Source organism: Biomphalaria glabrata, chromosome 6, assembly GCF_947242115.1.
Source record: "Biomphalaria glabrata chromosome 6, xgBioGlab47.1, whole genome shotgun sequence".
Taxonomy (NCBI): domain Eukaryota; kingdom Metazoa; phylum Mollusca; class Gastropoda; family Planorbidae; genus Biomphalaria; species Biomphalaria glabrata.
In genome coordinates this window covers 15922716-15948552 of record NC_074716.1, presented here as the reverse complement: position 1 = coordinate 15948552, position 25837 = coordinate 15922716, and the positions used below count along the sequence as shown (strand labels likewise).

The 25837-nt window shown below is 32.3% G+C and overlaps 1 protein-coding gene across 5 annotated transcripts in view; it reads left to right on the top strand.

The window, feature by feature from the left end:
* The window catches only part of LOC106057633 (proto-oncogene tyrosine-protein kinase ROS-like), a 120466-nt gene extending 101044 nt beyond the window's left edge, over positions 1-19422 (top strand). For 2 of the 5 annotated variants that reach the window (XM_013214929.2, XM_056032496.1), the window contains 30 exons: positions 82-254; positions 457-678; positions 981-1105; positions 1537-1679; positions 1784-1959; positions 2625-2754; positions 2977-3224; positions 3673-3736; positions 4054-4265; positions 4854-5041; positions 5999-6300; positions 6511-6681; positions 6994-7220; positions 7443-7584; positions 7696-7931; positions 8832-9008; positions 9161-9365; positions 9461-9584; positions 9929-10107; positions 10251-10349; positions 10563-10686; positions 11065-11227; positions 11390-11584; positions 11687-11784; positions 11900-12097; positions 12294-12428; positions 13240-13388; positions 15162-15308; positions 17331-17413; positions 17635-19422. In XM_013214929.2, coding sequence (XP_013070383.2) covers positions 82-254; positions 457-678; positions 981-1105; positions 1537-1679; positions 1784-1959; positions 2625-2754; positions 2977-3224; positions 3673-3736; positions 4054-4265; positions 4854-5041; positions 5999-6300; positions 6511-6681; positions 6994-7220; positions 7443-7584; positions 7696-7931; positions 8832-9008; positions 9161-9365; positions 9461-9584; positions 9929-10107; positions 10251-10349; positions 10563-10686; positions 11065-11227; positions 11390-11584; positions 11687-11784; positions 11900-12097; positions 12294-12428; positions 13240-13388; positions 15162-15308; positions 17331-17413; positions 17635-18705 — 5906 coding nt within the window. In that variant the 3' untranslated portion in view covers positions 18706-19422. Of the gene's footprint in view, positions 1-81; positions 255-456; positions 679-980; positions 1106-1536; positions 1680-1783; positions 1960-2624; positions 2755-2976; positions 3225-3672; positions 3737-4053; positions 4266-4853; positions 5042-5998; positions 6301-6510; positions 6682-6993; positions 7221-7442; positions 7585-7695; positions 7932-8831; positions 9009-9160; positions 9366-9460; positions 9585-9928; positions 10108-10250; positions 10350-10562; positions 10687-11064; positions 11228-11389; positions 11585-11686; positions 11785-11899; positions 12098-12293; positions 12429-13239; positions 13389-14257; positions 14468-15157; positions 15309-17330; positions 17414-17634 lie in introns of those variants that run through there. The other 3 variants (XM_013214931.2, XM_056032497.1, XM_013214932.2) reach the window with 3 other exon arrangements.
* The last annotated feature ends 6415 nt before the right edge of the window (positions 19423-25837 follow it).

Genomic DNA, 25837 nt, shown 5'->3' with positions numbered 1-25837 from the left:
TTTAAGCAAAATTAATTTATGTTATGTCACGAGCACATAGATTTTCATATAGCTAATATTGTTTGTACATTTTAATTACAGATATAGCATGGTTTGAAAACATTGCTTTCTGGGTCACTCAAGAGGGCCAGTTGACTTTCTACAATCAAACAAGTGAAGAAAAGCGGCAATTACTGAAAGTAGAAAAAGCTTATAGTGTGGCCTATGACTGGCTTGGGAAGAAAGTTTTTTGGTCTGATTTAAGTCATGTTGCTGTAAGATTTTTGAAGTCTTGAATGTTTTTAAATAATTTAAGTTTGACACTCTTGTAGATATTCAAGAACAATAAAATATTATTTACCTTTTTATCTTTATTGATAACAGATTCTGTATATTTGTATTTATTAGTTCTAATATACAAACCCAAAAGAATTGTTTTGTTTTACATTCAATCTTGTGTTTTGATTCCTTGTGTAGATTTACCGCTCTGATATTATTGGCATACATGTTGAGTTTATCCGCCGCAGTCTTGCCAGAGACCTTGCTATTGATGCTCTTAGAGGTAGACTTTATTGGGCCACTCAGAACTCTATTGAAACTTCATATCTAAATGGAGAGCATCACCAAGAGTTGTATGTGATTCCCCCATTCAGTGGACCCAATGTTATAAGTCTTACACTAGATTTTGATTCAGAGAAGGTAAAGTTGGCCATTTATTTCCATTCACTTTTGCTAAAAGCATTTAACTATTTTATAATGTGATTAGATTTTTTTAGAAAATTGTAAAATTTATTTTTTTACCAAAAGATTTAATAGAATCTTACTTCTTTAAAAAATGTAATGATATTTTGTTTCCTAAATATATTTCATTTAGTTATTCTTGTTAATTTCAGATTTAAATTATATAATTTCCCTGTATAAGCACTTGCATTGTATTTATGTTAGTGTCTCTCCATTTTTTAATCTTTTCTTAAAATATTTTTCTCTGTTTTCTTGTCAAGGTTTACTGGTATGTGAAAGCTTCAGACTCACAAAGTCTGTACACGACAAAACTTATTCCTGACAATTATGTTGGTCACTTTCCTTCTATGGCAGAAAAAGTAGGAGATTTCAAAAGCATATCTAGGTAACTAACTTGTTTCTGTACCAAGAGAGCTCTTACTCAATTTAGAAGAAATATTATAATTGTATTTTCATAACATTATTAACTCTTTCTCTCCATTATTATTTTTCCACGTTTCGAAGGACTTTTTCATTTGGCTCATGACTATTTCACTCCCCTGTTATGATTAAGCTTCAATAACTTTGTCGTTTGTTATCAGAAAATGTTTTATTTCATATTGAAGTAAAGGGGAATGCATGCTCTTTTTATATAACACAAAGTCAAGTTTATAAAATTAAACATTAATTTAATTTAATGAGGTCAAATCAACGATGGTATCGTTGATTAAGAGAGAAAGGTTAATGCTCATTTACAATAAAAAAACCTGTTTTAAATGTTCTATTTGTAATAGAGAACTCAAAATAGATTGCACAATTAAATTTTTTTTTTCACAGTACATCAGGACTGCAGTATTTTTCTCAACGTTTGTTTTGGCTGTCAGAAAAAAATTCCCTGATGGTTGGAGATTTACATTGTAACTTTACAGCAACTATTAGCAGTATGACTGATATCAAATCATTTGTTATTGTACCATCAGGTGAGAATAATGCTAATTGTTATACAGACTTAAATTTTTTTTTTCTATACCTTAACAGCTATCAGAGATTCTCTAAAAATGTATTTATTGCTTATTTTATGCAGGTCTCAAATACAAATCCAAGCCCAGAGTCATTCCAAACCCGATAAGGTCCTCAGATATTCAAACGGAAGGTAATTCATCCAAATTTAACTTGACCTGGTCAAACTCATCAGAAGTTACTCATGGGACTGTATTCTACAGAGTTTTTATAGAAATTGGAAACACAAATAAATCTTTTGTAAGTATTTTTTTCAAATTTACATTCATATTTTGGCATGATAGCCATAGGGTCAAGATCTTAGCAACAAGACTGAGAGTCCTGAGTATCAATCCTGGTGATGACTTGGTATTTCCAATTCCAGATTTAAGAAATTACTGAGGCCATCCAGCTTAAATGAAAACCTGAATTGTGTTTGTTAATTCAGTTGGTCATTCTACTTAATTACACAATTTGAACTGGCCAGAGAAATATGTGAATTCGGCCCAGCCTTCCTAATAAACTGCTAGACTCAAAGGAAGCAATTTATATATCTGTTAAATAAAAGAAACTTTTTGCGATGATTTATTACTTTTCATGAAAGAAGATAATATATATTTGTATTTACAAAAAAAAAAACAATATGGCTAAACAATATTAAGTTGAGGTTTGTAACCTTCATAAAATCTGTTCAATTGAAATAGTATAGAATTGATTGTTTTTCTATTTCCACCTGTTAAGTTGTATGCTTTCTACTGCTGAACTTTTTAAAGAAGCTAGTTGAAACAATATCAGTCTTCCCCTATTACCCTTTATTGATGAGTTAGTGTGATATTGCTAAAAACTGCATTATTGTGACATGGTCTTTATTTGTGGTCATGCACGCAAGTATAATACATTGATCAAATGTTTTTTCTCTCTTTAAGACAACCTCCAAAAATAAGATAGAGTTATCTGCCTACTCTCCATACATCAAGATTGGTGTGACCATTCAACCCTACACCTACTGGGGCTACGCTGATCCCACCACTGCATATCTCAGATCTCCAATGTCGAGTAAGAGAAACATCCTGAATATTTGAATTATTGTTACGTTGTCACCGTAGTGCATAATAGTAAACCTTTTTTTTAAAGACTCATTTCCTTTTGTTTGGAAACTTGAGACTTTTTACTACATCAATTTAAAAAAAAAAAAAACTTAAATATCATTAAAGTAGAATTTTCCAATAATTTTTGCTACTATGTATGATAATTTATGATTTTTACATCCTTCATCAGAACCAACAGCCCCACTGTCTCCTGAGGTTTATGTAATTGAACATAAAAATGCCACTGCTTCCTATCAGACATTAGCAGCAGACTTTCGTTGGATGAGTCCTATTGCAATAAATGGCATCATCAGCCACCATTTTGTCTACCACTGGTTGGGAGATGATGAAAGCTCTATGACAGAGGTCAAGGTCAGGGGTACCACTAGAAACTACATCCTGAGCCCCCTAATAAAAAATCAGACCTACCACTTCAAGGTATTTGTTTTTGTTTGTAATTATAGTGTAATCTCATTCACATCTCTAACATTAAATATTCTTTATGTACGATTTATTCCAAGATAAATAATGTTCTGTTATATTGAGTTCAACAGAAAAATGTTGATTATAAAGACAGCATAAGAAAACATTTTTTTTTTCTGATCTTTTATAAAGTAAATTTATTTTACTCAAGTCTTTTTTGAGTGAAATGTTACTTGAAACAAGCCAGGAAAACCAATGACTTGGCAAAATTGAAGTCATTGATTAACATGCTTAAATAGATTGACCTAAGAACGCACATAAGATGTAATCATCTTCTTTTTTGAAGTAGCGTCTGTATCTTATTAGATAAGATGAAAAGAGTATGATATGAACGTGCTGATCCTAAAAAGTACAAACTATATCATGAAACAAAACACCAAAAACACACAAAATTCCATTTCAGGTTGTTGCTTGCACTGAGGCAGGATGTGGACCATCATCACCAAACAAAAGTTGTGTCACTAATGGTAGGACTACATTTATTTCTTAACATTCTTTCCCAATTGAGATGCTTTGCCTTTAAATTCAATCATAAATGTAAAATACCACAAGGCAGTTATAAGCAGTAATATTGAATAACGTATCTTAAATACTAATATTATCTCCCTTTAAAATACCTACTGATATTTACAAATAGATTTTACCTTTATTCAAATAGTAAAGTTCAAAAGTTCATTTCCTTTCTATAATGAAACATTTGTTAAACTTAGCCTACAGTTTCACAACAAAAAATATTTATTGACTATATATGCCAAAGTAATTATAATATACATTTTAAAAACAGAATTGAACCCAGTTCCTAAGCTTCTTGTTGGAACCACTAAAGGCATTGGAATCACTGAAACGGACAGTCCTTATAGGGATTTCACCAAATTGTACCCAACAATAGATGAGCCACTAAAGGCTGTGTCTTTCCTCCATCAGGATGATATCAGACTATATTGGATAAACAATAGGAATGCCGTTGTGCAAGCTCATGAAAATGACCTTCTTGAGGTAAATTTCTATATAGGTTGAAATAGAGTGTCATTTTATAATTTCTTTTATTAAAACATCATATATCATACAAGTGTATAGTCCTTCAATATTTTCTGTGCTTTGTACTTATTCAAGGGGTGTGGTAGGTACTAAGCGCTTAGCTTCTGAACTGAGAGGTCTCAGGTTGGAATCTCTGTGAAGGCTGGGATTTTAAATTCGTAGATTTTAAAGGATGTGTCCACCCAACACTAATGGGTGCCTGACACAAGTTGGGGAAAATAAAGAGCACTTTTTTTTGCTTTACTTTGTACTTATTCGTGTTTGTGAAAAGCAGTCTCATAAATGTAGCTGACATCAATCTTTCAAAGACTTAGGTTAGGAATATATTGGAGTTTGTTAAAATAGATAGCAAGAAATATCTCTGAATATGACCAGGAATTTGAAATTCTGAAAAGAAAATTTAATATCAGCAAAAATGTTTTTCTTGTGAGACTACCAAGCAATAACACTGTTTACTACCAGACTGACTTAAAGCTCTTAAAAGGGAGCTTATTTTATTTCTATCACACTTGATTGATGAGAAGAATATTATTTTCAAATTTTCAGATCTTTACATTAAAAGGAAATGGCAAAGACATCACAGTTGACTGGGTTAGTAGAACACTCTATTTTGTGGAGACGTTTTCCAGTGACAAAAGCAGCATAACACAGTTCAATTTAGACAATGGAAAGTACACAGTGTTTCTGAATCGGTCAGCCAATGTACAAACCATAGCTGTAGACCCATTCAACAGGTAAGTTGCTTTTTCTAGCTAGTACCTATATTCTTATAAATACAACATATATAATGTCTAATCAAAACCTTTTAGTGTAACAATTTTTGTTTACCTAATGATTATAAATTTATATTTAATATAATTATTAATAAAAAAGAATTTTCAAATACTTTCTGCAAATATATTCTACTTACTTCTTATTTGTTCTTTCTTACAATGAGTTTTTGTTGTGCTAAAATAAATCATTTTTGTTCAAACTTTTGGAGGATCAATAAAACTGATAAAAAAAACAATTTAAGCTTGGCATCCATTTTCATAAGAAAACTAAAAAATCTGGAAGAGGAACATCAGCTTCCAAGTAAAATTAAAACTGTGTTCTTCACTTGTGGTCTCTTTACTCCTATATGGTTGTGAAAGTTGCACACAGAACGCTGAGGCTGAAAGAAAAATTCAAGCCTTTGAAAGTATACAAAAAGGAAAAAATGACAATTAAGTTTGTCCTTTTAATTCAACACTCTGACTGGCAAAAAGGAGGAACTTTTCAAAACTGTGAAGAGATGAAAGCTGAGCTGGTTTAGTCACATTGTCAAAAGTCATCCTTTCAAGGTACAGTGAAGGGAGCACAAAGAATGGGTCATCCAAAGAAAAGCTGGTTGAATAACACACAAGAATGGACCGGCCTCTCTCTTTCTCTTGATATCCTGCTGACCAGGAAAATTTAATGGATTTAGTTTTGCTGACTATCGCAGCACCCTTGCAACAAAAGTAAAGGAACAGAAGAGATGATGATATGTTCTAATAAATCCATTGATATACATTTGAGATATTAAGTCAATCATCTGTATTTATTTAATAATTTTTATTATTACATTAACAGAAAAATCTGTTTAAATTTTAATTATGTCAATCTAGGTTTGTTTTATACAATGTTTTCCTTGACAAGTTTTGGTAACTTTTTAATTTTTGTCTTTTCAGTGCTGTTCTGTGGTTAGAGACGAGTGTTGATGGAGAAATGCAGATCTTGTCATCAGACATGACCAATAAAAATGTCAAAACTGTTTTGAGTTCTGCAATCTCTAACACAAATAAAAGAGACGGTTTTTGTAATTGCACACTTCTAAAAAACCTTGTATCTGTCATGGCTGTCACTTATTCAAGAATTGATGGCCGGATAGAAATATTCTTTGCTGAAAATCAAACTGGGTCAATTTACTCCACAGATATAAATGGTTGCAAATGTATTAAAATATTCTCCAAATCAATGTCCAACTCTTATGGTATGTAATAAGAATTCTATTTTCATTCTGACATCTTTCTCTTACTCTTTTAGTCCAACCTGCTTAGTGCTAGAACTTGTCTCTAGTTTTTCAATTGTTGACTTTTGTTTAAATAATTCTTAAAACTTGGTAATGATTTTCACTTGTTCTAAAATATCTTTGTCATTTACTTTATGGTAATCTAAATCTCCTGAATATTTATGTTCAAAGGTTTTCCACCAAGTTTGATAGCTGTTGACCACTTGAGAGTCAGCTGGTACAGCCAATCAGATAGAAAACTGTATAGTGTGAACAAAGCTACTGGAGAAGGTTTAACAATGCAAGATTTTACTGATATCACAGACATTGTAGCTCTGGGATCAAATCTGCAACCACTTCCAGGTAATAATATCAAGAGCATGACTTTAAAAGCCATAAACTAAATGTATAGGTTGGCTAAACATAAGAGCTCCTGGTAAATTATTTGCACATTTTTATTAATTTTTTAAATGTTAAGTTTAGAGAATTGCTTCAGGAGACATGGCAGCAAGCAGGGTTTAAACTCAGGACCATTATAATTCCAGTCTGATGTACATACCACATGACCAGGCAGCCATTCTTAGCTATAATTATTTGAAGAATTATGTTAAAAAATAAATATTTATTTCTATTAGTATGAAACAAATCATTGATATTTTATGAATTTCCTTTTAGATGCCCAATGTTTAGACCCAGGAGCAGCAAGTTCTAATGTTCAGAAGTATGAAGAAGGTGTAAACTACATCTACCTCAACTTGACATCTCCTATCAAACCCTCCTCCTGCCTCACAATCAGTTCACCACAAACTAAATACACTCTTTACTACCGTACAGTGAAAGCCACAAAGCCTGGTGCAGCTCCAGAGGACTGTCAGGTTGACCTTTCTCAGTGTAGCAAACTGGTGAGCTTATTCAATGTTGATATTGTAGTCCTAAATTCATTACACAGCTACTAAGACGTAATGCATTCAAAAGTAAATGAAAGCATGTGATTAATTTTGAAATTGTCATTATTCAACATATTTTCCCTACAAGAGCAATGCAAAACAATGCATTCAAAAAGCAACTCTTAATATTTTGTATCTTTTACATAGCTTGAACTTAAACACTCATTTTTCAAACAGGAATCCTATTCAACTTACATGGAATTAAAAGGTCTTCAGCCTTACACTCAGTATCTGATTCAAGTTGCTGTTAGCAATCATTTCTATCCCTATTTATCTGAAGCCCTAGGACATCCTCTAGTGATTACCACAAAATTTGGAGGTTAGTTATAACTTACTCATTCTTTGAAATATTTTAAAATCAGGTTTGAAAAATTAGTTAATTAGTAAATTTTAAAAGTTGAAACAATTAATGTTTTGTTTTATACTCTAGCTCCATCAGCAGCCTTGGAAGTTGTATCTGAACCATGCACTCCTGAGAAGATAATGGTTACATGGCGACCTTCACAGGTACTGAATGGACCAGCAGATCAGATCTTTTATAGAGTCCAGTACTCAACTGTTCTGACCCAGAAAGAAACGGAGAATATCAAAATAAATAGAACTGATGAAAGCTATATTCAGACATTTGTTAATGACCTGACGCCTGGTACAGTGTATATCATTAAGGTGAGTAAATAACTGGTTAAATGAACATCCTTAAGGTAAGTAATTACCTGGTAAAATATACACACAATGTGTTCACTTTAATAATAAACAGAAACTCTAAAAGCATGTGTCTTCATTAGACAGTAATTAACAGGTAGATCGATTGATTTTCTTTATGTTCATGATCCTGTTTTGTTAATTAGATCATGATTAAGATGACAGTCATTATTATTATTATTAAAATTGTAGAATTAAGTAAACATTATTAGTCATTATAGTTTGGCTCATTGGAAAAGTTGTCATTTTGTTCAGTGTAAGGACCCATTAAAATCTCTTGCATTTTAAGAATTCAAACATTTATTGCCTTAGACAAACTGCAATGACCAAACAAACATTTATTGCCTTAGACAAACTGCAATGACCAAACAAACATTTATTGCCTTAGACAAACTGCAATGACCAAACAAACATTTATTGCCTTAGACAAACTGCAATGACCAAACAAACATTTATTGCCTTAGACAAACTACAATGATCAAAGTTATCAATCATGCCACCAATGACTCCCTATTATGTTACGAGAAAATCTTACATTTTTATAATATTAAACTAATTAAACTATTAATGTTAATCAATTAATATGACCTTCACCTGTTCCAAAGTGGGCTGTTCCACCAAAGCACCACAAGCTAACTGTATCTTCACAGTCCTTATTGTCTTGACATCATTAGTATATCTTTCAGTGTAAGGCTTATCCATCTTTTGATATTAATATTATGAATAAATATAATTTTAATGGCACCAATCATTATAACCTAAGTGTTTTTGATCTATGTATTTTTAAACAAATTTCATGTTGTCAATTAAAGAACAATTTAATGTAATCAAATTGTACATTATCAATCTTCTTTTCTTCTGTAGGTTTTTTCCTGTATGGGCAATCGAGCTCAGTGTACAAGCTCTGAAACAGTGACAGTCAAAACTTTCCTAACACCCTACGATGTTTTCTTTTCTAATGCTACATCCTACTCTATTGTAATGAGCTGGAGATCACCACCTGATAACAGTATACTGCGACATCAGATCATTTATGCTGAGGTGAGTTTTTTTTTTTATTTCATTATTAATATTTGTCTTCATTGGAATGACTTAATTACAAATCTATTATTATAAATTTATGTATAAAGTTATTTACAGTCTTTAGAATGACATTTTATTGATTTATCTTTTTAAATTACTTTTATTTCTAGGTTACTTCTGAGCCATTGAAATGGTTTGAATCTGGTATTTTGAGTGTCACTGACAATAATACACAATATGAGGAACTTATTACACAGCTTCAGCCAAATACATTATATTCATTTAAGATTAAAGCAAGTTATAACTACCGGCCATTTGATGATGCTCACTATATTTGGCCCAGTGATGATAGCAAATTTACATACAGAACTCTAGGTAGGTCAAAGGTCACTTCTTCTAATTGTATACCCACACTTTATTTGTAATGCTGGGCTGTATTTTACAAGTCATGTTATTTTTCATTTTTTCAGTGTTTCTCCCAAATGAAGTTTCCACACCTGACATTCGTAAACTAAAAAGTGGACTTTTTGAAGTCAAGTGGGAGAAACCTAATGACAATGGAGCACCCATTACAAATTATGAATTAGAACTTAGGTTAGTGTTCATAGGCAATAGGATTTAGTTAACTTTTAGTGAAACTTTTGTATTATCTTATCTTATCTTATATAATATAGACGTTAAATCAAAAAAGATGATTACGTCCTACGCGTCATGCATTCAGTCATGCATATTAACCAATGACTTAAATTCTGCCAAGTCACTGGTTTTCCTGGCTAGCTCAGGCAATAAGGACATTTGATTAATAAGATTAATTTTTTCTGAATTTATGTTGCCATAAGGACTAAGCAGTCGCCAACAAATTGAGAAAAAACATAGAACATCAACATGCTACTAGTCTGTTCTAGAATGCTGGGTAATATTTTTCTTTTGTTCCACAGTTCTGCTGATCCAGATCACTTCAATTGGCATTTGGTTTACAATGGGTCTGACACTCGTTGGTTAATTGAGACCAAAGAGTTAAAGCCAGGAAAGCATTATGTATTCAGGGTAGCTGCTGTAAACTCTCAAGGCAGGGGGGCTTTTAGCCAGAATAGTTCCACATTTATAGCCCCACACCGTAAGTCTACTATGTTTTTATGTTGTTCAAATGCATTCAGATCTTAGCTCATTAATCTAAAACTTTTATCAAAATTTTCTTGATGTCAGATCTAGTCATTTAAATAATTAATTTTATTCATATTTTTTCTTTGTTCTAAATAGCTATAGCAGAAGCAGGAATAGGACAAGGAATTATAGGAATTATTGCTGGCACAGTTGCTGTCTTTATAGCTGTTATTTTCATTATAATTGTTGTTCTGAGTGAGTATATGTTTAGATAACAAGATAGGACTAAACATTTATATTGATATATATTATCTCAGCTTTTAAAATTTCACACTTTTTTGTATCGTTATTTCTTGGCTGAAGTATTTCATTACCTATTGACATCCTTCATTCTGAAAATCTACGCACTTCAGAGAAATGTATATTATTTTAATAGTTTTTAAATATCTTTGAATGTTTTTTTTTTAGTTATTCAAAAAAGGAAAACAAAAACTCCCCATTTTATTATTCGAGGACCTGACACTGAGCTGGCGACATTACGTGAACTACCACATACAGCATTTCAACAGAGTAATACATTGTATGCTATAAGGTCAGTTGATACAACTTAAACAATCTTTTAAACTCAGCAGAAATATTTAGTCAGTTTGTCATTCATTACCACTTTATCAATAACAAAAATGAATACATCAATAATGTTAAACCATTGAAAGAGTAGACAAGGCTTTCTTAATTCAAAACCTCACTGCCCCTTCACTTTTCTAATCTTAATATAATCTTATTAACTTGGTTGTAATATTGTTAGAATTTTCTTATAATTTAAAATGCAACAGCGTCAAATAAACAAAATTGTCTACAACTATTGTTTTGTATAAGCTTATTAGTATTGTTTTCTTTTTTTTTTTTCTGAATTACTTTTGAAAGTAAATCTCTTCTATAATTTTTTAATATCTGTAAATCTTTTTTACAGCATTAAATGCACAGATGAGGAAATAGCTAAATTGCCACATTTCAGTCGAAATCAACTGATGCTAACAATGTTTTTGGGTAGCGGAGCTTTTGGTGAAGTCTTTGAAGGTCTTGCAAAAAATATTTTAGGAGATGGCAGTGGGGAAACTAGATGTGCTGTTAAAGTAAGTTCAGGATTTCTTTGAAACACTTGGACAATGGTACACATCAAAATCTTTATCAAACTTTATGTCTTAGATGTAGATATATTTAGATCACTTATAATGTGTGAAATAGTAATGTTTTGATCACTATAATTATTTTATTGTTTCCATTCTTTTCAACAGACTTTGCGTAAAAGTGCATCTGACCATGAAAAAGAAGAGTTCTTGAAAGAGGCATTACTTATGAAAAACTTTCAGCATGACAATATTCTACGACTTCTTGGAGTTTGTCTTGACAATGATCCACAATTTATAATAATGGAACTCATGGAAGGTGGTGATCTTTTGTCTTTTCTTCGCAGCTGTAGAGCCACTTCAGTAAGTGCTTTTCCTAGTTATAATTTTTATTGTAAATATGTTTTTCTTATGTTTTTCTTTTATATATATATTTATTTATTTATTTATATCCCTTTCTTGTAGACCAGCCCTGCTAAACTGTTATTACCAGACTTGGTTAAAATATGTGTTCATGTTGTTCGAGGATGTAAATATCTTGAAGACATGCATTTTGTGCACAGGTTAGTGAATTACTGATAATAATTGTAATGATTTGTAAAGCGTTTTTACTAAATATTTATAAGTAAATTATCATTACTCTACATCACTTCATGGTCATCTCATTTGTCATTGCAGAGATTTGGCAGCCAGGAATTGTTTGGTCTCCTCCAAGTTTCCTTCAGACATGATTGTTAAAATTGGAGACTTTGGACTGGCCAGGGACATTTATAAGAATGACTACTATAGAAAGGAAGGAGAAGGTCTTTTACCTGTGCGGTGGATGTCTCCTGAGTCTTTGGTGGATGGCTTCTTTACCACTCAATCAGACATTTGGTAATATATCATCCTGTTGATTAACACCATATATGCAATGTAGAACAAAATAATGGCCTGGTTTAAAATGTATCACATTATATTGTTAATTATTAATCTTTTCATTTCTAAAGCAATATCATTTTTAAAAATATTAAAGATTGTTCAGATATTGTGCTTACTAAAATAACATAGATGAACATTGCTTACGTTTTAGGGCCTTTGGTGTTTTGATGTGGGAAGTCCTAACACTAGGCCAGCAACCTTACCCAGCCAGAACTAATATTGAAGTTCTTCATTTTGTGAGAGATGGGGGCAAGTTGGAGAGGCCTGAGAAATGTACAGATGAAATGTAAGTAGATGATTCAAAACTTTTGCAAAGCAAGCTACAAAACAAATAAACTTTAGAAAGGAATTGTGAATTTATTATATTTTTGATTCATAACTGTCATTATGTATTTGTTTTTACTCAAAAAGACATTTATTCAAGTTTATACTTAATTTTAAATTAACTTTATTGAAGCAGCTGATTAAATTAATGAGCATTCTGTTTGGGAGAGGGTTTTTTTTAAGTTTGATAATTTTGCATTTATGAAAATTAGGCCATTTTTCCAGAAAGACACAAAGATAAAGGCACATTCCTAGTTCCATATGCTAGGACAAATTTGTACAAATGCACTTTCTTCCCTAGCGCTATTAGAGCATGGAATGGGTTGCCTGAGCGAGCCAGGAAAACCAGTGACTTGGCAGAATTTAGGTCATTGGTTGATATGCATGACTAAATGCATGACACGTAGGACGTAATCATCTTCTTTTTTGAAGTAACGTCTGTATTATATAAGATAAGATATCTCAAAGCTATTTACAGTGTCATAAAAAAATAAAATTTCTAATCTCTTACTTGCTCCAACTCTAAAAGGCAGCTGTCTACTTCAAAGTTTTCTTTTTTTCCCACCTTTGTGTCTTTCTTTTTCCATCTTTGTCTTCTGCAATCTGATCATTTTGAAGATCTCTCTAGTTCATATGTTTGGTCCATTCTACTTTCCAACTCATAAACTGAATGAAATGAATGTATTGAATTAGTTAATCAAACTAGGAACATTGTGTAAGGAAGTTGTTTTTTTCTTGATTTAAAGTTTGATATTTTTTAAACAAATGTTCAGGTTTAGTTTGATGAGAAAATGCTGGAGTTTTAACTGTGATCATCGTCCAAGTTTTGCTGTTTTACTGGAGAATTTAGAATTATTCCAAGAAAAATGTTTGCACATGAGTCCAGAAGAAATTATCAGATATTCTCCTGCTGTGTCTGATGGTGAGTCTCGATGCTTGTATTATAGTATATATACTTGTAGAAAGTGGTTTAAATGTACAGTAATTTCTTAATAAATCAAACATGTATAGCAACTATGTGGTTGAAGGGAATGTACATTTCCACCAAAATCTTCATATTAGGGTTGTCTGAAGAATAAGCAATAACTATAAGCAAACTGTAAAAGCAGTCCCTCATAGTATATGACACATAGTATATGACACATAGTATATGAAAAGGATTTACTTTTCATCAAAACAATTTAGTCTCTCAAGTTATTAAAATTTACTAATTTAAGTAGCGAAGTACTTCAGTTATCATTTTTTTAGATGTTGTGTTTATCTTAGTAAGAGTTCTGTCTTTGATTTATCTCACCTTGACATTGTCTTTGGCTTACAGAACAATTTAAAGATACATTTTTATTTTTTAAGAAATAAAAGTTTTTTTACTACTAGAAAATAAGGACAAAAATATATAATCATGCCTATTCAGTCTACAAAAAAACAGTTATTGTGAGGGAAAAAAATTCCTGCTCAGTGTTTACTATTCCCTTAATGTTGTCTTTCAGCTTAATTCCTGATTTTCCTTTTTTTTTTTTTCTGTGGTCGTTTGGATTTATATTTGGATTTTGTTTCATAATAAATCCCAAGTAAAGTCTTTTTATAACCCTTCCCATAAAACTTTGTGTTCAGCTCTTCCTTAAACAGAATAACTCTTTCACTGAGTGTTATCATTTCTTTAGTGCATTGGAAATGTGTTTCTCATAAGTTCATTAAAAAATATATATAACAATGTTCTTTTTTGTTATTGTTGTGAAATAGATTCATTTTTTTCTTTTTAATTTCTTACTGTATACGGTTTTCATTTGTAAGCCTAAATTTTAGTTTCCTTTTTTTACCCCAAGATATTTTCTTGTTAACCATTGTGTTTCCCTACTTGTGTTAACACAAGTCATAAATAAATGATTCACCTTGTTTTGTTTTTGACAACCATCACAATTACTTAATTTATGTTAAGTTATGCATGTCACTGTATGTTCCTGCATGTTTGCATGCTTGCTAGTTTGTGTTTTTGTTGTTTTTTTTTCCTCCACAGCTTTATGCATGAACAACCAATTACTCCCACCATTACCTTCCCCTGCACATTTATATATGCCTCCCCACCCATCTAGCAGTAGCAGTCAGCCATTTGTAGAGAATCAGTACTTTCTTTTGGAAGATTCTAATCAATATTCAGAATCAATAGAGTTGTTAGATTCTCTATATTTTAATAGTCAATGTTCAATTGATTCCCAAATAGAAAACTTCATTTCATTTGAAAGACATGATAATATTACTGAAATATTAACAGAATTATCAACCAATGAAAACAATAATCTTATTTCAACTGTTGAGAGTAATGTTCTTTTTGCTTCTGATAGTTTTAACTTAAGCTATAATAAACAATTCCAAGTAGCTTTAATGTCAACAACTAAACATAATAGATGTGATAGGCAGATTTATAAGTTCAGTAATTGGAAAGAGGATGAAAATAGTTATAATTCTAGTAAAAATAAAACATTATCAGTTTCTACTAATGCTTTTTGCAATAATGCATTAGATAACTCTTTAGAAGAACAAAAACAAAAAAATTCTGTAAGTTATCTCCCATCTCTGTCCCACATTATTATAAATCCTGTTTGTTCAAATATAAATAAGCATTATGATAATACTAGAAGTAAGGGAGGGCCAGGAGCTCCCATGGGTAATATTAATCTTGCATTCATTGATGAGGCAGTGAACGACGATGCCAACCATTTGATGAACGAGGAGGACGATCTCATCGAGGAAGAGGAAGAGGAGGAAAAAGCAGTTATGCGGGGTCTGTTTACCCCAGACAAACCAATCTGGGGTTTGTACACCAAAAAAGTACAAACAATAACAGGTAGATGTATGCATTGGGTGTTTGTGGTTTTTGGTTTGATCAGAGCTGCTATTTCAATTATTTAAACTCTGTTACTAGAGCTCTTTCTCATTGAATTCTCAAAGTCTGTAGCTGTGATCAAAGCAATTAATATTTTTCTAGAAATTACTGTTTCGTTGTGTGCTCAATTTAGCTATTATTTTAATTTTCTTTTGTACAACTGTTTGGTGTTGTGGGTTTTTTTGTTTTAAGTTAGTGCATTTGTTTTTGGGGTGAAGAGCAAGTCTGAAGAGAAGTTTCATATATTTTTTTATAATCTTCTGAATTCTCACAAAAATTTAATCAACATGGATTGTTTCTTTTTAATTTATTGCTTTCTAAATAGTTTTAACCAAACCGATGTTGTGTGTATATCTCATCTTGATTGTGTATCTATAGACAACCTTTAGAGAACTTTGTTTTAGTGAAATTGGTTTACATTGTTCATGGTCATTTTCTATGTTTATTCAATTAGGATTTACTGTCTTATGATGTTAACGATGACCTTAATATTTCATCTCTAAAAATAGATTATGTTTTTAAAAGGAAATTTGTTTATTTTTTTTTATTATAGCTTTTATATAGCACTACTTTATCATTAAACAAGTAGTTCCAAGCAGACCCACAATGATAGAACCTTTGTTTTGTTTGTAAAAGCCTCAGAGATAGATCACAAGGTCTTGCTTTGGGTTCTTTTCAATAAAAAGACTTTTCTGGGTTGTTACATAATTATTGACTTTTGTGAAAACTTTCTATCTTTTTAAGTCTTTCTAGATCCCTCCTACTTGTTGACATAAATATCTTTTCAAGCCTTCCAGATATTTTGGTCTGACACAAACCCAAATTTTGACTCATATTTCCATCAGGTTTTTACACATACACAATGTGATCTAATAACCTGGTCAGTTCTCCTCACCTGGTTAGGTGCAATATGCATTAGAGCATGACAATCTAATTCCTTAGTATATGGAATGTAAAAAAAAAAATAGAAGGGTTCAGGTCTTGCTGCAATGATGGCAATGGATTCCAAGTGTAAAAACAAACCAAAAAAAATGCTAGAAAATAAACTTTTTAACAATTTTCTTTTTGTTGGCATGTTAAATTTTGTTTGTTTACTGTTATATCATTATATTTTCATGCATTTTTCTCAAATCAGTTTTTTTTTTAATTTAATTATAGTGGTTGTTGTTGTTTTTTTACATAGAATATATTTCATGTTCAATCCTCTTTTATTTACACATTTTTTTTTTATTTTTTTTTTGAATATACAGTTTGAAACTGTGCTCATAAAACATTTCTTTATCTTCTTTGAATTTTTAGTTTCCCTCAATATATTAAAATTCTTTTTTTTTTAAATTTCAAAACAAAAGTTAAGTTTATAATTTTATTTAAAATGCTTTTAATTAAATTGTGAAGTATATTATTGTTTTATTGGGATGACTAGATTGACACATGAATTAAATGAACAACTAACATCTGTAATTGAAAAGAATAGATTGGTGGATCTGATTGCAAAAAAATGTTAGATTTACAAATATTTATGTGAAATTTTGGTAAAAATAAAACAAAAATTCATGAATTTTTTTTTTTTTACAAGCGTACCATTTATTTGGTTTTGCATGAAAATGTAAAATGTGTTTATTCATTGCCTGCAGTAACTTTTTAAAAATATAATAATATTGCTATTAAAAATTAACTCTAATGATAAACTATTCTACATATGCATAAATGATTAACAGTTTTAGTAGACATCTATTAGACATCTTTATTGTAATAGCACTGTTAAATGACTGACACCTATATAGTAATATTTAAATATATAGTCTGCTTAACAGAGCCTTGAGTTAGCATATTTTTTATATGCATTTTATGCATTTATTACTAAATATCATTATAAAATGAAATATGGTTTTATTATTTTGAGACCAGAAAAAAAGTAGCCAACATATTAAAGATTTTCATTGTTCATCTGAAAGTTACAATTTTTGTTTTTTTCTTCATCAGGGGGTGGATCCGTTCGTTTGACGCAGTCAGGGAAGCAAAAGAGGCTCAAAGACTTGCTCAGTTCTCCTGATGGCACAGAAAAAGTTTGTTGATATTTTTGTTTTTATATATACTTACATAGCATAAAATTATATTTATTAACTCAGTTTTAAAAAGCTAGTCTGATCTATAACTTCTTTTTTCTTAAATTTATTTATTTGTTTCTCTAAAATTTTATTTTTTTAAGTTAAATGTATTTTAATTTTTTTTTTAAGCATTAATTATATTTCGTAACTTTTAACCATATATTTATGTTTTGAAACAGTTGGTTGTTGACCTTACAAAGATTGGAAGGAAACGAACTCAATCTTTAGAATATTCCACAAAGAGCTCATTGGATTCTTCTATGGACCAGTTTCCAGCTGCCTCTAATTATGATCATCATGGCTATTTAGAGCCTCGTGGGACAAAGAATGGCCCTGGCTATTTAGAGCTTATGAACTATGCTCCTGAGCTACGTCATTTACGAGACACACAGGGCAATCCACTCACACTGCATCCATCTGGGGCACCTATAACCTCGGTCCATGTCACAAGAAAGGGATACCACCCTTCTAACATTAATTACACTTTACTCTCCCCTGAGGAAAGCAGCCAAACTGGCTCATTCAGTGTGAGCGGCAGTGACATGTGTGGTGAAGAAGATTCTAATTTTCAAAATTCCCAGTATAAAGACAATATAGGTCATCCATATGGAAGAACCTCCATTGATTCTCCAATATATTCTCGAGTTTGTGATGAGCGCCGTCTTCTCCATTCAGATTCTTCTTCCTCTAGTCGACAGTTTGGAAATTCCAGCTATTATCTGCATCCTTCAGGGCAGTCTGTAGACGCAATGTTGATGAGGTCAAATCATCAGAGAAAGTTCTCTGACCAAGATTTGTATTACAGTACTGCACCATACCGTCAGAGACAGTCGTCCTCATCAAGTTCAACCCATGACCACCGCTATGCTTCTGTGGAATGCAATAATAACTACAGCATTGCCCAAGGGTTCATCAATGACAACAGTGCTTCTAGTTATGCATATGATGGTAAAAGCAGGCACAGACATGGGTCTAACAACAGTTCCAATCTTTATGCCAAACCAGGTTTGGGATTCCCCAACAATGGAAATGTTTCATTTACTGCCATAGAAGACAACTCAAAATCAAATGATTTGGATGATGTGTTCCTTGACAATACCATAAACTCTCAATGTTCGTTTCATCCTGATGCGGAAGTGTTTAGCTACCCTCAACAACAAAATCATATTTTACGATCGCGGGGTCAGGTCTATCCTGAACACACTGCTGCATTTGTTGGCTATGACAGCAATCAAGTCAGTTTGGTTTAGGCACACTCTACATTTCTTTCTTTCTTCTACAATTGGGACAATAAAAATATTTTCATAAAATGTTTCTCATTTTTTAGCAGACATTTTTACAAGTTAATATTAAAATGTTGGTAAAAGCTTGATTGAAATTACATAGACCTATAGGCAAGATGTAAATATCTTTGGAATACTGACCTTGTTGTACAAGTTTTGTTCAGCACAAACCAATGCTCAGAATATGTCTCAAAGCTCATTTTGTTTCACTTCCAAACAGTTTATTTTTTTACAATCAAGTGTATTAAGTTTATTGCCACAGAAACACCTTACTGTGTTCAAAGGATTGGAACAACTCATTTTTATTTTGAATGTATACAAATTTACATTTATTTGCTTTATAAATTTCATTATGTTGGTAAAACTATTAGTTCAGACTCATTTGAACTCACCTATGAGTGCCATTTCTATTGTAAGTAAGTGTTCATTATAGTCTGATCATATTTGCATAATAACATTGATAATGTATAATATTGCATGTGCTATTTTAATGTAAGCATAATTTCAATGAATAAGTGCATTTGGTATAAGTTATTTACCAATTTGCACTAAATGAACTCAGATGAGGTAGAACATTTAAAACGTAACTATCAAAAAGACTAGTAGTTTTTGGATCAAAAAAAGGTGAGACTTGATTAATTTTTTTGTGGTAAAATGTAGTTTGTATTTTTTTTTTCCAATAAATCTTCAAGACATCCTAACTTAATGAGCTGCCTCTCTTGACCTAGGATTTCTAACAAGAGTTCATTTCCAAACCAGACTTTTTCCCTTTCAAAATGTTTAATTGTATTGGTTAACATTAATATCTCTTTTTAACTATCTCATGCTTCCAAAATGATTGTGGAAAATATGTTTATGATTTAATAGTATGTGCATGAAGGGTTATTTTTTTAAGGAACACCATTTTAAAAATGGTCTTAGTTTTCATTTATTTCTTTGCTAGATATTTTGATGATTTTTACAAGTTTGGCTCAAGGTGATTGAATATGTGAAGTAAAATCACAAAAAAGATTGAAATAGAGTAACGACAGTCTTTGGCTTTCCTGTTACAATATTTTAGCTCAATAACAATTTAAAAAGGGCTCAAATTAAAGTAGTGACTGGCGTTGTATTTTGGAGTCAATATATGAGTTGTTAAAAAGAGGGGTTACATTTTTTCTAGACATTTTGATGATTAAAGGATCTGTCATTATAAGCCAGTTATGTCAAAGCTGGAAGTTTAAAAAAACCAGTAACACAAGACCAAAAACTCAAAATACCTAGATGTTAATAAATGAAAAACTATCATGGAGTTCTAATATTGATAAATCTATTAAAAAATATAACAAAGCATTAGGATTTATTAAAAGAAATTTCTGCTAATTAAATAAGAACATAAAACTAAAATGTTATTTAACCTTTGTTAGGCCAATAATAGAATATGCACCCTCTGTTTGAGACCCCTCAACTCAAGAAAACATTAAGAACAGACACAGTGAGATTCATAACAAATAATAATCACTTTTGAAATGAATATTCACATTTGATTAGAGTAACACCCTTAGTAAAATGACTAAATTTAGAAAGCCTTCAGGATAGAAGACTTACAAATAAAGTAGAAATTATACATAAAACACTGAACCATAATCTTCAAATACAAAAACAAAATCTAATAAAATACTCAGAAAGACACAAAGATAAAGGCACACTCCTCGTTCCATATACTAGGACAAATTTTTTTAAATGCTCTTTCTTCCCTAGTGCTATTAGAGCATGGAATGGGTTGCCTGAGCTAGCTAGGAAAAGCAATAACTTGGCAGAATTTAACATGCATGACTAGATTGAACAAGGAACATGTGTAGGACATAATCATCTTTTTAAAGTTAACTTCTGTATTTTATAAGGTAAAATACAATGATGTTCTATTGCATGACTAGAGGTCAGACTAATGAGGAAGAAGAAGACTGGTAGAAATGTTTTTGATCTAGTAGAAACTTTTTCTTGTACATTCCTTCATATGCCATACACACAATTGTTTCTTGCTCATCTCCCCTTTTGCTCCCGACCCTCACCCCCCATTCAATGTATTTGTACTTCAAGTGAACATTTGGTTTCTCCTCCTTTTACTTAGGAGTGGTTTGTTTATTTGCTTTGTTTTGACTTTGAAACTAGTCATTGGCAAGTATTGGAGCATCTTAATCTCCTAGGATTATTTTCTTTATAAACAAAAATGGTGGCTAATTTGAATAATTATTCTTTATACAATCTAATATTACATACATATATATAAATATTTGTTTGCAACTGTGAATGTGTTGGTTTTTTTGTTTAAACTGCTTATAAATATGTACCATAATACAAAGTTTTGTTTGATTATTAGTGGATTTTTTGTTTATTGTCCATTCTTTAACATTTTTATGAGATTATATATAAATAAAAGTGAAATTATGAGTGATTTATTTTCAAATAATGTCTTGTTGTCATTTATTTCTTTGCTAAGTCTTTAAAAAATTTTGGCTCAAATTTTTATTTTAAAAAAAAATAGCTTTTATATAGTGCAATAATAATAATAATAGTGCAATAATGCTAATAGCATGCTCAGAGCGTTATGGTCCAATCTCATTGTGGACCAGTGAGAGGAGAGGGTATCTGGGAAAAGGTTTTCTGTACTGCCTTTAGGCGCTCAGTAAACACAACTCTGCTCGAGCCTGGTGTCAAACCTCGAGCCCCCTTAACAGGTAGTTAATCCCAAGCGTACATAACATCTCAGCCACACATCCCATATAAAAATAAAATCACATTGAGATTGAACTAATGTAAACACAATCTTTGAACTTTCCTTTTTAAATATTTTAGCTCAGTAATAAGTACAATGTTGTCTTTTTCTTAGATAAATAAGTATAACTCCAAGTAAAGAAGACTTTTATCGGGTTGCCTTCTGGAGTGTAAATTTATTGGGTGGGGCTTGATATAGTTTTTTTTAGACATTTTGATGATTGAAGAATGTGTCATTATAAACAGGTTATGTAGATCAACATTGTCATATGAAGTGTGCAAGGCTGGCATAGCCTGATAGTAGCTAGGCATATAATTTTACAAGATCTCTAAAACGTATCTACCAACGGAAACTCAAAAACTCTTTTTAAGAGTTAGCAAAGAAGGAATTACTGTGATTAACTTTTAGTGTGAAAATCTCCAATGGCTTGAAAAAAAGACAGTTTAGTTTTCTCTATTTATATAAATCCTGTTAGGTTTCGTTAGTTTACAGTAAGGAATGTGACGCGAGTCATTTGTTTCGGGCTATATTTATAGGTTTTAGATAGCGACAATTTGTCTGTCTGTGGCATTATATGTCTTTGCAACTTCTCATGTGATTGAAGAGGTCAATTCCTTGACACAGCTTCAGTCGCAGGAGAGCCGCTGGTCGCCCACTTTTATGGTATACTGATGTAGGCAAACGTGACACGAATTTTTCAAAATGGACGCTAACAGTTGGGAAAAAGAGTCACTGGATAGATCCACAAGGAGAGCAAGCATACAAGAAGGGTCCTGGATTGCAGATGGCATACACACCACTGACACCGGAACTAGAAAGACTGGTGATAATGGCAATATAGTCATGATAAAACGAAGATTAGGAATAGTCAGTGAATAAAGAAAATTTAAGAAAACCATGCACATGTATGCGTCTTTAGAGACATTTAAGTTTGATTAATCAAAAAGTTTTGGACTTAGTTATTTGTTTAGTGATAGCGATTATATTTCAGTATCGAATTAAATGTTTTGATCGTCAACACTCTTGATTGTCTCATTTCATTGCCTTTCGCCTGTGTTCAGTTGGTTGGCTTGAATTAGGTATTTCATCCACCATAACAGTCAACAAAACCTACTCAAGACAGCGATGAGGTTACCAGAAAACCTTAGTTCCAAATTCCTTCCAACTAATTATTCCACAAGATTAAGAATAAACATATTATAATTTCTTTTAGCTGCGATTCTAACCTTGTCCTGGAAATAACTAGATCCAGTGGCGTCACTAGGGGTGCAGGCCGCACCGGGTGACACCCACCAGGAGGGTGACACCCAAGTCAGAAAAATGCACTTTTCAAAAATGCAACTTTTAAAAATAAAAATTACTACCTTCCTACCTTGAATGTCTCTCAGTTTAGTATCAACATGTCCCAAACTTGCTACATTCAATTCTATTAGAATGGTAATCTTCATAATATGAGAAAAATAATACGTTGAAAGAGTTTCTGAAGTTCAGAAATGTAGAAAAACTCTTAGCGCCAGGGGCTTTGCCCCAGACAACTCCGAATGAGCTTAAGGGCTCTCCCTAACATCTTACCTGATCAGTTGAGTGGCGAACGTAACATCTTAAATTTTAAAATATTGAAAAACACTTAGACATAAGCCCCTCACGCGCCATTCGACGCATAGAGCTGCAAGCTCCCTCCAAAGAAATCAGTGTTAGGTGACTTTCGCAGCCACTTTCCTTCTAAAAAGGTGTGACGCCATGATTAAACCTGGACGGCCATGTTTTTGTGTTCCTCTTCTCGGCTTTGGTGAACGTGTTTCGTCTTGTCTAATGATATGTCTCACACATGTCAATCGACGTTCATTCGACACTTTCATTAAACGGCTAATGCCTGTGCGGGAAAAGATTTCTCTATTGGTAACATTATCTGCATTCATTCGAAGGATCCTTCTCAGCCATCACTGCTCAGCCTCTTTTCAACCTTTCACGTCTCGAAGCCTAGCGTAGGTGGTCATTGGGACAATGATTGTATTGAATAGGTGTATTTTAATATCCAGGCTAATTGACTTCAGATAGCCGTACTTTTTTATAGACACATTTTTTTAAAATATGCGTAGGCCTATAATCAAATTATTATATCAAATTTTCAACGGAAGTATCGAAGCAAGAATTTTTATCAGCTATTCATATTTCATAGTTTAAAATGTAGAAGTGTTTCGGCTGGTTTCCTTGCGCCTCTTCTGAATCTATATAGACTTACTGTCCAAGTTTCAGGGGATTCAGCTTGGTAAGTGTTGTGCCAAGGTTGCATCGTCTGTTCCAAACTTGGGGATTAGCAAGTCGATTTCATTATCCATGTTTTCGTTTCGGGAAAGTAATGCCTAGATAGGTGAATCTTTTCACTGCATTTATTTCCTGTCCATTCATTTTGATGCTTGGATCAGAGTAGGCTTTTGGGTAGCTGACAAGTATAGGACTACAATCTTGTATTTATTTATAGTGAAGCCGATCGAAGTCCATAGGCATGGCATGCTCTTGAAAGTTTCAGAAGATGCTCTTCACATCAGTATTGAAGCAGGTAAGGCGCAGGTGTCAGCAAATATAGTGGGTACTTGATTGTTGCAGATTTTGTTTTTGATTTCGCTTTGAAACGCCACGGAAAAAAAATTAACGTTAAAGTGGCAAGACAAGATACCTGTCACAGAAGCAAAGAATCCATACATCCAGATGCAGTCTCAATTGAATTGAGATTGACAGACCACGTATGCAGAATGCATGGACAACTCACATCTCCGAAAGGCTTTTTTTTTACGGCCAGTTAATGGATGGAAAGCGAGCATAAGGTGATGAACGGCTCTAGTGAGCGTCTGTTCTAGATCTAGTTTTATCTTTTCTTGAGTTTTTAGTCTGTGTATGCCATATATAATAACTGGTTTATCACGAGTAAGTAGTTTTTGTGTTAGTGTTTTTTTGTTTTTGTTGCTCTTTATAATTGGCATTTTTCTGGATTGAAAAACACGCTGACCTCTGGGTGGTAAGTGCATGCGAAGATATTCTTATCTAATAAAATACAGACATTACTTAAAAAAAAATAGTAGACTATTACGTCCTACACGTGTCCCTATGTCAATCTAGTCTCTGCAAAGTCGTTAGTTTTCTCAGCTGATTCATGAAACCCAATCAATGCTATAGCACCTGGGAAGAGTTCGTCCAAGCAAGGACTTTTCCTTTATATTTGTGTCGTCTGGGTATTTAATTAGGTTTTGTTTTAGTATTTGAAGAATATGGTTCAGTCATGGTTCAGTATAATATTGATACGATACCCTTTATACTTCTATACTGAATGGTCTCTAAATTTAATGATTTTACTAAAGGTGTTATTATTCTCTAATCAAGTGTGAACATTCATTTGCTATGAATCTCACTGTTCTATTTTGTCTCTGTTCTCTAGACCACACGAACCTTACGTAACACGCTCAGACAGAATGGGGAACAAATTCAAGACCCACCCTAATCTTTGAATAGTTTGTGTTTTTACGTAATAAATGGAGCTCCTAATATGTCGTCTACCCTCTTAAACACTATAGTTTGTTATTTGTGTCACACATATATTCTACAGTAGCCTAACTCTACCTTGGTGTCACACATATATTCTACAGTAGCCTAACTCTACCTTGGTGTCACACATATATTCTACAGTAGCCTAACTCTACCTTGGTGTCACACATATATTCTACAGTAGCCTAACTCTACCTTGGTGTCACACATATATTCTACAGTAGCCTAACTCTACCTTGGTGTCACACATATATTCTACAGTAGCCTAACTCTACCTTGGTGTCACACATATATTCTACAGTAGCCTAACTCTACCTTGGTGTCACACATATATTCTACAGTAGCCTAACTCTACCTTGGTGTCACACATATATTCTACAGTAGCCTAACTCTACCTTGGTGTCACACATATATTCTACAGTAGCCTAACTCTACCTTGGTGTCTTTCTCAGTATTTTCTTAGGTTTTGTTTTTCTATTCGTCTGTAAAATGTTTGACATGTTTCGGATGTTCCTTCAGAGTTGAATATAGTTTACCTCCTGCAGGGTGACGGAGGATGGCAGCGGGCGGGGTATGAACTTGGGACCATCGAGAAATCCGAACGACGGCGTGCATAGGCCTACGCCGCCTACCGCACGACCAATGTTTGATGTAGTATTTCTACTTTACTTTTTATTTTCTGTTCTGAAGTGTCTCTAAATTTAGTGATTTCTCTCAAAAATCAAAATCAATTTTTAAATCAAATGTGAATATTCTTTGTTATAAATCTCACTGTTCTATTTTGTGTCTGTTAAAGTTTCATTA